The sequence below is a fragment of the Herpailurus yagouaroundi genome, unplaced genomic scaffold (assembly GCF_014898765.1).
Source record: "Herpailurus yagouaroundi ecotype Mexico unplaced genomic scaffold, PumYag 142, whole genome shotgun sequence".
Taxonomy (NCBI): Eukaryota; Metazoa; Chordata; class Mammalia; order Carnivora; family Felidae; genus Herpailurus; species Herpailurus yagouaroundi.
Genome location: NW_024412397.1, coordinates 38,598,731 through 38,613,864, shown reverse-complemented (window position 1 = coordinate 38,613,864; position 15,134 = coordinate 38,598,731). Strand labels below are relative to the sequence as shown.

Here is a 15,134-nt window from a genome sequence, read left to right as displayed (position 1 = left end):
CAGCTCAGGTCATGGTCTCACAGCTTGTGAGTTCAAGCCCCGTGTTGGGCTCTGTACTGACAGCCTGGAGCCTGCTTCAGATTCTATGTCTCCCTCTCTCTCTGCCCCTACCCTACTCGCACTCTGTCTCTCTCTGTCAAAAATAAATAAACATTTTTTTAACTTTATAAAAAAAAAGATGAGTTCATTTCTCTGATTCTAATACATTTTCAGTTTCCATGGAAAACAAGAGAGACACTACCAATCCGATGAGGTCATTGATGCAAATTAGCTAGTGTAGAACTAGGCACATGGGGGAATGACTCAATAGTGATTTCTTATTTAATTTTGAATAGGATTAAAGGCATACAATAAAGTAGATTTAAAATCTCCTATTGTAAAACCTGTCCATTATAATATGGTAGAAAAAAATGATAGCTCATGGGTATTCATCAATATTGTTAACTGGATGACCTTCAGAGTATGTTTTCTCCAAATGCGCTCAAATAAAGAACTTGGCATGGGACCTGGTCTCATATGTTGCTTGATAAATTGTATAAAAGGGACATTTGATTACAAACAAATGGCCGTGTTGCCACTTTGGGGAAACAAGAGAAAGCTGTCACTGTTCAGCTAACTCGTCCCTCTGTTTAGGAAATCAGAAATGTAAAGTCCACCTAGTGCTTCCGTAAAATCTTTCATTGATTCAACTAGATGGTCTTACTTCTTTTTTGGTATACCCTAGAATACTGGCCAGTAACCAACCAAACGTTCGAGAGCAAAAAGCTAAGTTATAGGTAAGGAGACGATCATGCAAAAATGATTATACTGAGACAGTGTTACCTGCTTTGTAGAGGTAAAAGTAAAAGGAATACTCCCATAGAGTCTCACCGTGTGCCCTGGCACTGCTCTAAACGGTACATAATAATCCTCCCAGCACACCAGGAGGTATATTATCACTATATCCCTGTATTATAGATGAAAGAACTGAAGCACAGAAAGGTTAAGTGATTTGCCCAAGGTCACACACTTGTAACTAAGAGGGCTGAGGTTTCAATTCAGAAATGATCCAGTCCCACCTCCACCCCTAAGAGTAAGTATTTCTTCTGAGTGGGAGCTTACCTTTTTCAGATATCATCATCTGCTTTCCTAATCTTTAAAACAACAACAGAATTTGAACCAAAGAGAATTTGCCATGACTGCAGGTGGGGAAGATCTGATGTTGATAAATATGAAAGAGTGTAATGACATTTCTGTGAACCTTAACACCTATAAAGAGCAGATAAGGAATCTGCATCTGGCAACTGAGTGTATCTTGATTCCAAGTCAGCCAAATGTGAATACTTCACAGTTCAATTTTAGACGGCATGGTTAGTGTTAAAGTACTGTGTTTTATCTTTACCCTTCTGATTTTCCCAGTGCTGAGAATGCACGCAGAGCCAAGAAGGACATAGAAACATGGACCAAAGTCCATGACGCTGCAAGCCAGAGAGCTAACCTGTATTTGTTCTTTTGTCCACCTAACACTTAGGCACTTCCTGCTGTGTTCCAAGTGCTGTGCTAAACATTCAAGGTCTAATGGTGACAAAATGGAACCATTCTTTCCTCAAAAAAGCTACAGTTTAGTAAAGGATAAAGACAAGTGAAAAAGCAATGAGAACGCAAAAGGTAACAGGTAACAGGTAACAGGTAACGCAAAAGGTAACAATAAGGTCAGTGAGATGCCGTGGGATATGTGAGGAGCAAAATCCCGAATTTAGAGGTTGGAAGTGAGGGTAGGAAATGGCAGCTGAAGCCAACAGCAGGATGATGAGGAATCAGCCAAGTGGAAGCGGGTGGAGGAGGCAGAGAGATCGTTCAGAGCAGAGAAAATGTGGAACTTCTTGAGGAACTTGACCCGGTAAGGCTGCTAGAGTACCAGGGGTAAAGGATGAAGCTAGATTATGCAGGACCTTCTGGGTCTTATGGAGGAGTTTGAGAACTGAGAACCCATTGGAAGATTTTATGCATAGGAATGTTACAGCCAAATTCATTTTTAAAAGATCACCGACCACAGGATGCAAAATGAATTGGAGGCAAGACTAAGTCTAAAATGGGAAGAACCTATTGAGAGGACTTCATGACAATTCTGGATGACAGTGGCCTGGAACACACCCGTGATCATTGGAACGGAAGGAAATGGAGAGTTTGAAGAGGGTAGAATGCAAGGCCTTGGTGTTACAACAGTGAGCTGGTAAAGTCAGGGTCTCGATAAAGGATTTTGAAGGCATCCCTATAAGGATGCCATTATCCTGGTAAGTTTTATCACTAGTATCCAGGAAGATTGCCATTTCATGATTTCCTATCTTTTCCTTTTAAGCCAGTCGTTAAAGAGACACCAGTTGAAGCTTTGAGAATTAGTTCATTTCCCTCCGCGTTCGTTAGTCCCCTAAAACCACTTCTTGGGCCCCAGAATCACTTTGCTCCTTTCCGCCCCACCTCTCTTCTGCTCACTGTGCTCCCGAAGGCCTGAACGGGCTCTATTCCCATAGCATCTTGCTCTCAACCAACTGCGAAACAACCTGATCAAGTAAACCTCCACTTCAGGGCGACTAGGAATGCCTTCTCAAGCGGTAATCCTCCTCTCAGCTGTTTGCATTTTAATGGAAGAGTAGTGCCTGAGGCCCAGTGGCCTTAAAAAATTAATCTCTGGTGATAAAATTCCTTTCACCCGTTCAGGAAGATGGAAAAATATTAAGAGAAAACTTAGAAGTATTTCCGCTGCCCTTTCGACCACATTAGTATTTGGTTGACTGTCCTGCCTGGGAAGTCAGTACAGGCTTGTAGAGAAACCAAACAAATGTGAACAAACCCTGGGTTCCCAGAAACCTTTGCTAAATCACAGTTTAGTAGGCCCGACCTCAGCCGAGGCCACTTACGTTTCTTAGGATTCCATTTTTGATCACTAGCAACACACAATGGCCATGCATTTAAGGTAGAAAGTGGAGCGCTTTCAAAATAATGGATTTTTCTGCTCTGAAATACAGTCTACACAGCAGCCACGTTTCAATTCATCATGGTCTTGTAGCAAGATTACTGATTATAAAGTCTTGAAATGAATAGCCAGGGATGGAGAAAGTGTTGGAATCGGTATTTCTCTAACGATTTGGGGATTATTGGCCATTCATTTTCAACTATTTGTAATTGGAGTCTTGAAATAATGGAATTTATCAGAGGAATGCCTCATTCACCCTTGTATAATTTGAACATACTAAAATGGCACATGTGGACTCATAAATCGTTTGTGTGCACAAAGGGGTAATATATCACTCCACCCCTCATTCACTCAGGGCTGGGGGAGGGAAGGCATGGAAGTATGAGTTATAGCTTACTAGACAGGATCCCATAACTTCACGTCTTACATCTCCAAGAGGCTTTTTTAATGTAGCCTTTATATTATTTATACTTGCTGGTCATTCATGATAAAAGGCACTTTTATCATGAGGTTTTTTATCAGTTTTTTTTATTATTTATTTATCAAAACACACGCAAATGTTTTTGACAAAGTCACTTTCAGGCAAACAGATCATTGCTCCGGGCTAAGAGCAGCGAGCGGCCCTGTTGTCTACACAGACTGCTGAAATTAGGCATATTATTTCTAATACCAGCCAGAAATGATAAACATGTTAAAATCAAATTAAATTGTTTTCTTTGTGGGGTAGTTTTATGTTTAAAGTGAACACACTGTGACTTTTTTATTAAAGCGATGACAAGAAATTCAGTTATTATTTTTAACCACTACAGAGTGCAGACATTGTGTTATAGAGACAAACATCTGCTTTATGGCATCAGTTCTCCAGAACTAACACCTTTTGCTGTTAGAATTATTTCTTACTCCAAGTCTTTGTTATGCTGATTGAAATCTCAATCTCTGGGGATTGGTACCGCACATATGTGAGCCTGGAACCTAGAATTTTCTGTGTTAAGGAATGTTTATAAAATATCGTAGATGCTGTATGGATATCAAATACTCATAAAAAATTATTTCTTTTTTTTTTTTTTCAACGTTTATTTATTTTTTGGGACAGAGGGACAGAGCATGAATGGGGGAGGGGCAGAGAGAGAGGGAGACACAGAATCAGAAACAGGCTCCAGGCTCTGAGCCATCAGCCCAGAGCCTGACGCGGGGCTCGAACTCACGGACCATGAGATCGTGACCTGGCTAAAGTCGGACGCTTAACTGACTGCGCCACCCAGGCGCCCCAAAAATTATTTCTTTTATATGGTTTACATTTGGGGTTTATTTCATGTGTTTAGATTTTCCATTTTATTCTCAAGATCTTCTAGATCCTTGTCACAAAGTTTTGTCCTTAGACCAGCAGTATCCGTGTATCTTGGAAGCTTCCTTAGGAATGCAGATTCTCAGGTTCTACCCCACGCAACCTACCCCATCACCCCCAGCTACAGAATGAGAAACTACATTTTTTACAAGATCTCCGAGTCGTACGTATGTACACTAATACTTGAAAAGCCCTACTCTACATGGTTGTTGGATGGGAGTATTTTGAAGGAGACATGAATCATGAATGAATCTGAACAGGTTACTTAAGAAGCAGAATAATGTGTTCTAGGCATCATATTAGCTTGATGTGTTTTACATGCATTATCTCCTATGGACAAAAGGAAAAGAGAAGAGTTTTTATTGAGGGTAGAGAAGTGACTTAGTCAATGTAGATATTCAGGAATATTCTACGTGGTTATTGTAGCCCAGAGAAAAGGGCTAAATCTAAAGTGGAAGTATTCAGGATAACAACAGATATAGTTTATATGTGTGAGGAGTATAGACTGGTACAGAGATGATGGATACAGGAATGTTTTCTGAATGATAAGAGACAATGTTACAGGAATGGATTCAGCCAGCCAGGGAAGAGCGATTTGGAAGTGACACAGCTAATATTCTGGAAGCACATAATGGTGTTTACTCACCTTCTCACTTTTGAACAAAAATTAAAAGACTGGGTTGCATATTTACTTTATGTGTGAACATACATGTAAATAATATAAGTGCGTGTTGCTTTTTGTGGATTCAAGTCTTTGCAGTGGATGATTCTTACAACCTTACCATTGGCATAGAAGTGTGTTACTTTCAGTGTATACTCATGAGTATTGACCTTTTTTCTTTAAGAATCATGGGCAGGGAATATAAATGGAGGAGAATATATTTAAGGATGAGAGAAACTAGTTTCTATTCTTGATTCTGACCCGGTACTCACCATGATAACTGATAAGCCAAACTGTAACCATCTAGCCTGTTAACAGTATTGGCATTACTGGTATGTTTCATAGAAACTTTTTAATGGCATGCAAAACTTACTCTTAAGTGAAGGGCCTTCTCAAATACGGGAGAGTTGATAATGCGTCTATTTGCTTTAGTTTTTTTAGGGACTCAGATCATCCTTATTCTAGTATTAACAATCTACAATTATAAGAGACAATAAACAATTCCCATTAATGTCATTAGAAGCCACTCCTATAATTCCACTGCTCTAGAAGTAAATAGAAAATGGCAAGTTACCTGGGTAGTAATATTATAGTCAACAGTTTGTATTAGTTATCTATTGCCTCATAACTAATTGTCCAAAAACTTAGCAGCTTAATGGAACAAACATTTACTATCCCACAGTGGGTCAGGAATCCGGCATGGTGCCTGTGACTCAAGGCTTGTCATGTGGTTGCAATCAAGCTGTTAGCTGGGGCTGCTATCTTATCTAAAGCGTCTATGTGTGGGATTTCATTCACAAGGTTATTATTGGCTAGCTTTGGTTCTTTATCACATGGGCCTTTCCATGGGCTGCTTTATGACATGGCAGCCGGCTTCCCACAGAGCAAGCCATGCAATGAGCTCAAGAGAGAGAAATAATACTCAGGATGGAAACCATGGTCTTTTTATAACCTAATCTTGAAAGTGACATTCCATTACTTCTGTCCATGAAACTGAATAGAAACTGACTGTTTCTATTCATTAAAAGCAAGCCAGTAAGTCCAGCCCATACTAAAGAAGGAGGATTACACACAAGGGTGAATATCAGGAGGTAGGTATCACTGCAGGCTGACCACAACTGGGTTTTTTGGGGGTTTTTTTGTGCTTCCATATTTTCTGACATGTCCATTGTGTACATGTATTTCTTATGTAATAAGGAAATAAAAATGTTAAAGGCAATAAAACTGAAGAGAAAATATTACTTTTTAAAGTTTTATTTATTTATTTATTTATTTGAGAGAGAGAGAGCGAGCATACAGGAGGAACAGAGAGAGAAAGAGAGAGGGAAAGAGAAAGAGAGAATCCCAAGCAGGCTCCTTGCTGTCAGCACAGAGCCCGACACGGGGCTCAAACTCTCAAACTGTGAGATCATGACCTGAGCCGAAACCTAGAGTCAGATGTTTAACTGACTGAGCCACTCAGGGACCCCAAGAGAAAATATTCTTTTATCAGAAATGTTGATGAGAAAAGTAACTCTTGTTTGGAGTTTTCTTAGTAAGACATTTAATTGACTGAAGACCGGATTTATTAGCTCAACTTCCTGGTCGCGTGTTAGATTGTGCCATGAATCCACGTCTGAGATCGTGAACCTAACGGGGTTTCATATAGCTTTCAAATTTTTACACCGAAAAATTGAAATAGCAAGAGCCTCTGGTGGTAATATACATCCATCCGTCTTTCTCACTGCCTCACAGTCTTCTTCTTGCTCTGTTCTCAATAGCATGCTTGAGAGTTCGAACCGGCTCGATGAAGAACACAGACTGATCGCCAGGTACGCGGCAAGACTGGCAGCAGAGTCCGCTTCGTCTGTAAGTAGTTTGAGTGAGAGTCTGTCATGTTCACTGTTATCCTTACAGTTGGTGCGACGACAGCAAAGCTGAGAACTTGTTACCGTGTGACCTGCAGGACCTAAACATGAGCCTTCTACTTCTATTTTTCACCGTCCGGCTATGGGTCTGGTGTGGCATAAATCGTAGCTTTAGGTATTCTGTTACAACACTGCTGAACCAGCCCAACACCGGGTATGTCTGGATAATTCCTGGTCAGTTAAGAGAAAGAGGAATGACTCAAATCCACAACTGGCTCAGATAAGTTTCCACTTTTATCGATATGTAGTATATACAAGAAACAGAAAACTATGTACTGAAATCAGAGGAAAAACCTGGATCACAGCTCGAAGCTGCCGTTCGCTAGGCTTAGCTACGGGAAGTCATTTAGGATATAAAACATAGGACCCCGAATCCTTTGTTAGCAACACAAATCACTTCTTTGTTAAAAGAAATGCCAATTAAAAAATCATAGAAAAGCTTTATGAGAGCCAGACATTTACCAAGCTTAATCTTTCTATAGTCAGGTGTCTGGACATTAAAAAGCAGGCTGAGTTTTTTCATTTCTGGGGGCGTAGGCAATTGATGCCATTTTTAAAAGCTTGGCATTCTTTAGTGGAAAGATTAATTGTGATTTTTTTTTAATTTGTTTAAAAACCAATTGAGGAACTTCTAAAATGTACTGTAGAGCAAAGAAAGCAAAGCGCAGGGAACTATACATAATCTGACTCTGTTTTTATAAAAAATGACAAATTAAACCTTCATTAAATGCACACATACATGTACGTATATAAATACAGTATGTGATTACATGTATATACATATGTAAATGTACATACATATGTAAAAGTTGACTTTTATTTGGAAATATGAAAATCAATCTATCCTTGTTGTAAAAAATCTTCTTGGGGTACCTGGGTGGCTCAGTCGGTTAAATGTCCAACTTCAGCTGAAGTCATGATCTCACAGTTCATGAGTTTGAGTCCCGAGTCAGGCTTTGGAATCTGTGACTCCCTCTTTCTCTGCCCCTCTCCTACTCACACTATGTCTCTCTCTGTCTCTCAAAAAATAAATAAATGTTAAAAAAAATTTTTTTTAAATCCTCTTGTAATTATTATCAATGTATTGTGTAAAAGAACTCATTTGATACAATAATACTTTGATTTTACAACAAAAAATACGTCTATAAATATACATATGTATATATGTATTTACATATAATCATAGGCCGTATTTATATATATGTATATATGTATGTATATTTAGTCAGGGAAATTTGCATATATATATAATTTGTTAAGATTAATTTCTGTGTATGTGTATATATATACGTATATATATATGTAGAGAGAGAGAGAGAGAGAGAGAGAGAGAGAGAGAGAGAATGGAGAAAGCTGTGACTGCATATACACTAGTTGTTAAAACATGACCAGGAGTGATGAGTGTTATGCCATGAATGTGGAGGAAGGATGTATATATCCATTAATGTAAAATTACATACATGAATAAAGAAATACTAATAAGTATGTTGACCAAAAGAAGAAAAGAAAATCCTATTAACTGTGATTTTCAAACCATGAAATTTTTTTATTGTGCGTTACAGTGATTGAACAGTAATTCTAGAGAGGTATCTCAACAGGGAAGTATTTTTTACACCCACCTACACTGAGAGAACTGTCACAGTGGGGACAGCACAGCAAGAATGAAATCGCTCCCAAAGACTTCAAGTCAGAAAGCTACAAGACTATGTCTTCTACGTTTTGTGTGTTTGCCTGCCAGAGAATTCTGTTCTGCTTCTGCTCGCAGAGGCGTCCCCCCAGATTCACAGAGAAGTCGGTCCTTAGGAGATGAATGGCAATTTCATGTATTTGCTTTTCCTGTTTCGATAGAAATAGTTTTTTTTCTTTCCTGTCTGCATATCTCGTGATTCCTGTCTCCTCACACACATGTAGGTTTCCATTCCCAATGTTAAACAGCATAAACCACATGTTTTACAGCAGCCGACGCAGCAGAGAAGTGCTCCTGACATCTCCTTCACCATTGATGCGAATAAGCAACAGAGGCAGCTGATCGCAGAGCTAGAAAACAAGAACAGGTAAGGCTTTTTAGACATGCTGGCTTTTTTGATCAGAGTGTGTGTTCACTGGAAACTTATAGTTATGCTTTAAAATATCCAGGTTTTTCAGCTGTATGCATATTTAAAGGACGATGTCTTTAGTCAGTGATATTGGCGTCTGAGAAGCTCATCTTTAGATTTTAGATCTTCAAAAGCTTCATGAGAAAACATACATACAGTTCTGAGATATCAGTGCAATTAATGTTTCCTCTCTAGACAGTATCATTTCCCTTTTACTGACGTGCTTGTTTTTGTTGAAAGTTTATTTATTGTGAGAGAAAGAGAGAGAGTGGGAGCAGAGGGTGGGGCAGAGGGAGAGGGGAGAGAGAAAACCAAGCAGCCCCAACTTGGGGCTCTACCTCACTAACTGTGAGATCATGACCTGAGCCAAAATTAAGAGTAGGACACTTAACTCGCCAAGCCACCCTGGTGCCCCAACACGCCTGTTTTTGTTAAGGAGCTGTCTCATTCAGAAGGGCCCTCCTGAGTGCCACCCAGAGACAAACAGAAGGCTCTTCTAAAAGAGGCATTTGGAAGTCGCCCGGGTGACTCAGTCGGTTAGCGTCCGACTCGTGGTTTTGGCTCAGCTCATGATCTCACGGTTTGTGAGTTCTAGCCCCACATCGGGCTCCGCGCTGGCAGAGTAGAGCCTGCTTAGGATCCCCTCTCCCTCTCTCTCTGCCCCTACCCTGCTTGTGCTCTCTCTTCCTCTCTCTCAAGATAAATAAACTTTTAAATAAGCAAATCAGGCATTTGGGCTGACACCACTGTCCCCCAGTTGTTGGAGCCAAACACCTCCATGCCCAAGTCCATCAGCAGGACTCTGTTTATTCGACACAGACTGATTCTCAGCCGACCCCCACAACATATCCCAGACTGTCCACTCCATTTCCACCATTAGCAGCAGCCCAACCTGTCACTGTGTAAAACACAAGTCATATCATGTTATTTTATGTTCAAAACCCTCTGATGGGTTTCTGTCACACTTTGACTGAAACCTACCCTTCTTACTGTGGTCTGTAAGGTCTAACCTGGGCTGATGCCTGCCTACCTTGCCAGCCTCCACAAATCCTGCTCAGTGTGCTCCTGCTCACCTCTTTCCTTGCAGCCTGTGTACTAGCTGTTCTCTCAGTTTAGGGCGCTCTTCCTTAGGGTCGCTGCATGGGCAGGCCCTTCTCATCATTCAGGTCTTACCTCACAAGTCCTCCTGTAGAATCGTTCCCACTACCTCCTGCGCCAGGAACCGCTCTCTATCACAGCTCCTGGTATGCGTGTGAGACATCATTATCTGAAATAATTGCATCTATGTGTCTGTTTCTTTCTTCCCTGACTGAAATGGAAGTTCTTTGAGAACAGAGGCCATGCCAAAGGGCCTCTGGGTTCTAGGCCCATGGTTAGGATGTTGCAGAAGCTCAGTAAATATATACTGAGTGAGAAAAATAATTAATTTCAGAGTTAGATCTCAAACTCAATACTGAGTAGGTCCAGCATGGGAGCAATGTGTACATTCTAGATCTCTTAGAAGAGCACCAAACTGTCTTAACACTGAATCCCAATCTTTTTTAAATTTTTTTAATGTTTATGTTTGAGAGAGACAGAGAAACAGAGCATGAGTAGGGGAGGGGCAGAGAGAAAGAGGGAGACATAGAATCCAAAGCAGGCTCCAGGCTCTGAGCTGTCAGCACGGAGCCCGACGTGGGGCTTGAACTCATGAGCCATGAGATCATGACCCGAGCGGAAGTCAGATGCTTAACCAACCGAGGCACCCAGGGGCCCCCACTGAATCCCATTCTTAAACACTGATGTCACTTCTGAGATCAAACTGAATAAAGGAGGAGGTCCTGATCCTTGTTCCATGCGTATAGAGTTTGACATGAGAATTTAGGGATAAATGGTCAAAGTGTTTTTTAACGTTCTATGATAAAAATTAAAAAGAAGGTGCAGACTTGGTTGGCATATTTTCCTGTTCTTAGAAAGAGAAAAAGACTACAGTGAAAACTCTCAAGCCCACAAATACCTTACCTTGGTTGCAGTGTGTACCTGCTCTCCTACCTCTCCAAAGCACTTTATTTTCCCTTCAAATCCTCTGCTTCCACTCAGCATGAGGTGAAATCAGGACCTCCTTTAAGGAAATACCCCAGTGACATCGGCCCCCATGCGGAATTCCAGAATCAGCTAGGAGCACCATGGATGTTCCAATGGCCCCAGCTATGCTGTGCTACCAGTCTTACTGCTTGTTTCCAAGACGTTTCTGGATGTTGTACTCTGAATGCATGTTTGTAGGACCAGAGAGAGAATAAAGAAATGGGAATGAGAAGAGATGGCAGAAAGAGAAGTTTGTCCTGTCTCTTAGTCCTTTCGTGGCCCACAGAGTTCCCCACACCATGCCTGAAGAGCATCTAGTCCATCCTGAACTCATTTGTCTAAACCGGTGGCTTCATGCCCTCCAAGGACCCCAGAACCGCGTCCCAGAAGCTTATCCAGGTCAACTTCTGCACTGTAGGAATTCGCCCTAGGAATCCCATGGTCTCCAAGGTGACAATGAACCCACTAATCAGATCTCCGAGCTTCAGGGGAGGTTAGAGTTCCTCACTTCACTCCATGACTACTCTGGGTGATTCATGGACTTTTCAGCCATGATCGTTAGAAGATAATGCTTCCTCATAGCACACTTGGAAGAACTAATTGGGATTGGTATTAGGAGTAGCAGTACTCTTTGCATTATATGACATAAATCACAGCCTGCATAGGCTAAACCTGTCAGAGCAAACACCAAAGACAGAGGGAGTCAGATATCCATGGCCTCTGGAGCTAACCGCCTGGGTTCAAATCACCTCTACCACCTACTTGTTATTGAACTTGGGCAAGTCTTCTAACTGGCCTGTGCTTTGATTTCCTTATTCATGAAACAGATAATAGCAGGACCTATATACAATTTTTATGAGGATTCAATAAAAGAAGATTAAAGAGGAGAGCATAGTTCCTGGCGAGAGGCTAAGAACTCAGTACTCTTTACAGATCTTACCATAATTTTTCTTATCAGAGCTGCTTCTCTCTTTTCCTTCCTTAAGCTAAATGCTGCATCATGGTTCTGTCCTTGGAACTGACAAGGAGAACAAGTGGGAGTCATAGAATGTCAGGATGTTAGTCCTGGTGGAGAACTTCGAAATCTCGGCTTTACTGATTTTCAGGCCCTGTGGGACCTGGGGTCTCTATAGAGGTCTGAAGAAGGCGAAGAAGGGCTTTCTTTCACCAGAACAGGCTCCCTTTTAACCATTTGACGTATTGAGTTTCCATAGAAAATTTGTCTTAAAGTTTTCCACCAGGGAATGCCAAAGGGGGACAGAAAAAGGTGGAAAACCCCTGAATTATAGTTCAGTCTCCTCACTATACCCGTGAGAGAGGTAGTAACTAATAATGAGCTTCTTAATGCTGGTGTGTTTATGAAGCAGGCAGTTGTAAATCAGCCGTTCGGATGGAAAGCCATCGCCCTTGCTCACCAAGTTCACCTTCCATTCCTTATTCCTTAGTGCTTTGTTCTTATTGTCTGTCTCTTGTGCGTTTTGCTGGATGGAAGCCTGACCCCTCCCCCAAGAATATGTGTCTTGTAACCTTGCTTAATGGCTTCAAACTCACTTAGGGATAATTTGCCTTGCATAGGTCACCTATCCTTAATGGCGGCCTAATGTTCACTTCAGTGCGGGGCAGCCCAGGCTCCGACATCAATAATAGACTGACACATCTCACCCCTGACAGGGGTCACGCCAATAGCACTCTTATGTCACACCCTCAATTACAGTGAATCCTTTTAAAAGCACTTTCCTTCCAAGGCTACCCTCACTGAGATCCATTGTTGAGGCTGAAAATGGTAAGAATAAGAAAAAAATTTTGGGCCTAACCGGGGGCTTCTCCGATAAATTCAGTGAGGGGAATGTCATTCCCGGTGAGAGAATGGGGTTATTTAGTTTTGTGAAATGAGCACCATTTATCCTGTTTTCCCTCCAAGCACCTCTTAGCCGGTAGCTGCAATGACTTGATGGGGTCAGGCTGTGATCAGAAATAATCGGAAGATATATTTTTGCTCCTAAGCAGCACACTTTTCAAAGTTGAACACGTTACCGCAGTATTATGTTACTTAGTAGAGCGATTATCAGGTCCTGGTGAGAACACTCAGCTTGAAGTCTCCAACAACATACTGTAGAGTTTGAATGTGCTGGGGCTGAGGTCAGCCTTCCGCTGTCCGTAGCACCCACCTAGCTACAGCCAGTCCCTCATAAACACTGTTGGGTAGTGAGACTTTCTTCTGCTCCCAAACATAGGGTGACCGCCCCCCTTGGATGTTAGCATCCTGGATATCCTGGAAGTTAACTGACCCTAGTTTCTTACCTTCTTCCTCTCTCCCAAGAGAAATCTTACAGGAGATCCAGAGGCTGCGGCTAGAGCATGAACAAGCTTCTCAGCCCACTCCAGAGAAGGCACAGCAAAACCCCACTCTGCTGGCAGAACTCCGGCTCCTCAGGTAAGAGAGGAGCCCAAGGCCTCTTGGCAAATGCAAGTGACTGGGATCTTCCAAAAGTCTAACGGCGTCCAGCCAGAAAACAGTCCTTAGCCACCATAGCTGCTGACATGCTTGCTGTTTCTTTTTAAAAAAAAAAAATTTTTTTTTAATGTTTATTTATTTTTGAGGGAGAGAGAGTGGGGGGGGTGCAGAGAGAGAGGGGGGAGACACAGAATCTAAAGCAGGCTCCAGGCCCTGAGCTGTGAGCACAGAGCCCGCCATGGGGCTCAAACTCACAAACCACGAGATCATGACCTGAGCTGAAGTCAGACACTTAACTGACCGAGCCCCCCAGACACCCCTGTTTCTTTTTTAATAGCACAGGCCTATTCACTGAGATTTGGGGGTTTTAAGGAGCTGCTGTGTATATTTTATTCTTTCATGTGACACAGTGAAGGGGAAACAGCATTCTTTACAAGCAAAATCTCTCACTGAAAAAAATTTGAACTCAACTCTTTTCTAGTTATTTGCACTATCGACAATGTGTTTATGATACAAGTGATCAACGCAACAAACACAGAAACAGCTAAATAAACATCACAGGCTTTTACATTTAAAAATTTACCTGTAACCCACAAAAAAGGAGTCTGATTTTCTCTCAATCTCGGTCCGTAAAAGCTTCACATGCAGACCTTAAAAAAGAGACCTCATACCTTCTTGTTCTGCTAATGAATTAAAACACCTGCTGTTGTCTAGTCCGACACCATAAGACATTTGAGTCTGAAAGGCCCTTAGAAGGTTCCACCCTTGAATTTCAGTGCACTTTTCAGAGTCAGGAAGGTAGAGAATAGCACATGCTGTGCTCATGTGCAAAAGGCTGGGGGGTGGCTGTGGGCTTCACCTCAGACCGGCTTAGCACCATGCCTTGAAATATGACACATACTCAAACCTAGGTGTGTAGCAAACAGCACAAACATAAATTCAAAGGCATTGCTTCATAGGAATGTCCTATTTCACAAGGCACTTTTAGTTGTTAGCAGATAGGACATTCTTTCCATCTTCCAGTTTCGGTGCCAGATTCCAGGTATATCTTACTCTGAGGGACGCTTTTTATAGCAAGTACAGATGCCTCTTCTCAGAAACCCTTGTCATCATTAGAGTGCCATTAACTTCTTCCAGACAAAATGACTAAATTAAGCAGGTTCTGGATGGTTATGTTTGGATTTTACCAAGTTCCTATTGATTGTAGTCATGGATGTTTCCGGGGGTTCCATCCCAGCCCTGCTCTTCAGACACACGCGTGACGAGGCACCACAGCACATCTGGCCCAGGCTGCAGGCCCTGCCTGCTCTCAGGGAGGCCCCATTCTCCCTCTCTCCAGGCCTGTGCACCTGCCTAGACGGCAGAGCCACCAAAGGCATGAGTTATGGAAAGGAGATCTATGGAACCGGCAACTTGTGGGGGCTGCTTGATGTGAAAGGATCATGTCATACTTTCGAATAACTAAAGAATTTAGTGGAAGAAACAGAAATCCTTCCTTTTCAAACTATATAATCTCTGGTCCTTTCTTCAGGGAGATGTATTAGAAGTCCTTGCATGTTCTACTACACGTCACCCAGGTGGGATGAAAGTGGAAAGAAGGAAAAGGTGACATTCTGTATCATTATCCTCAAAGGCATATAAAAGTAAATGCCT

The 15,134-nt window shown here is 41.8% G+C and overlaps 1 protein-coding gene across 33 annotated transcripts in view; it reads left to right on the top strand.

Annotated features, from left to right (window-relative positions):
- Window positions 1–15,134, top strand: part of DTNA (dystrobrevin alpha) — a 355,193-nt gene that overhangs the window by 307,918 nt on the left and 32,141 nt on the right. For all 33 annotated transcript variants that reach the window (XR_005791653.1, XM_040479109.1, XM_040479098.1 and 30 more), the window contains 3 exons: window positions 6,720–6,807; window positions 8,823–8,920; window positions 13,347–13,460. Coding sequence is in view for 32 of the 33 variants with exons in the window: in XM_040479109.1 (XP_040335043.1) it covers window positions 6,720–6,807; window positions 8,823–8,920; window positions 13,347–13,460 (300 nt within the window). In the remaining variant the exon portion in view is untranslated. The remainder of the gene's footprint in view (window positions 1–6,719; window positions 6,808–8,822; window positions 8,921–13,346; window positions 13,461–15,134) is intronic.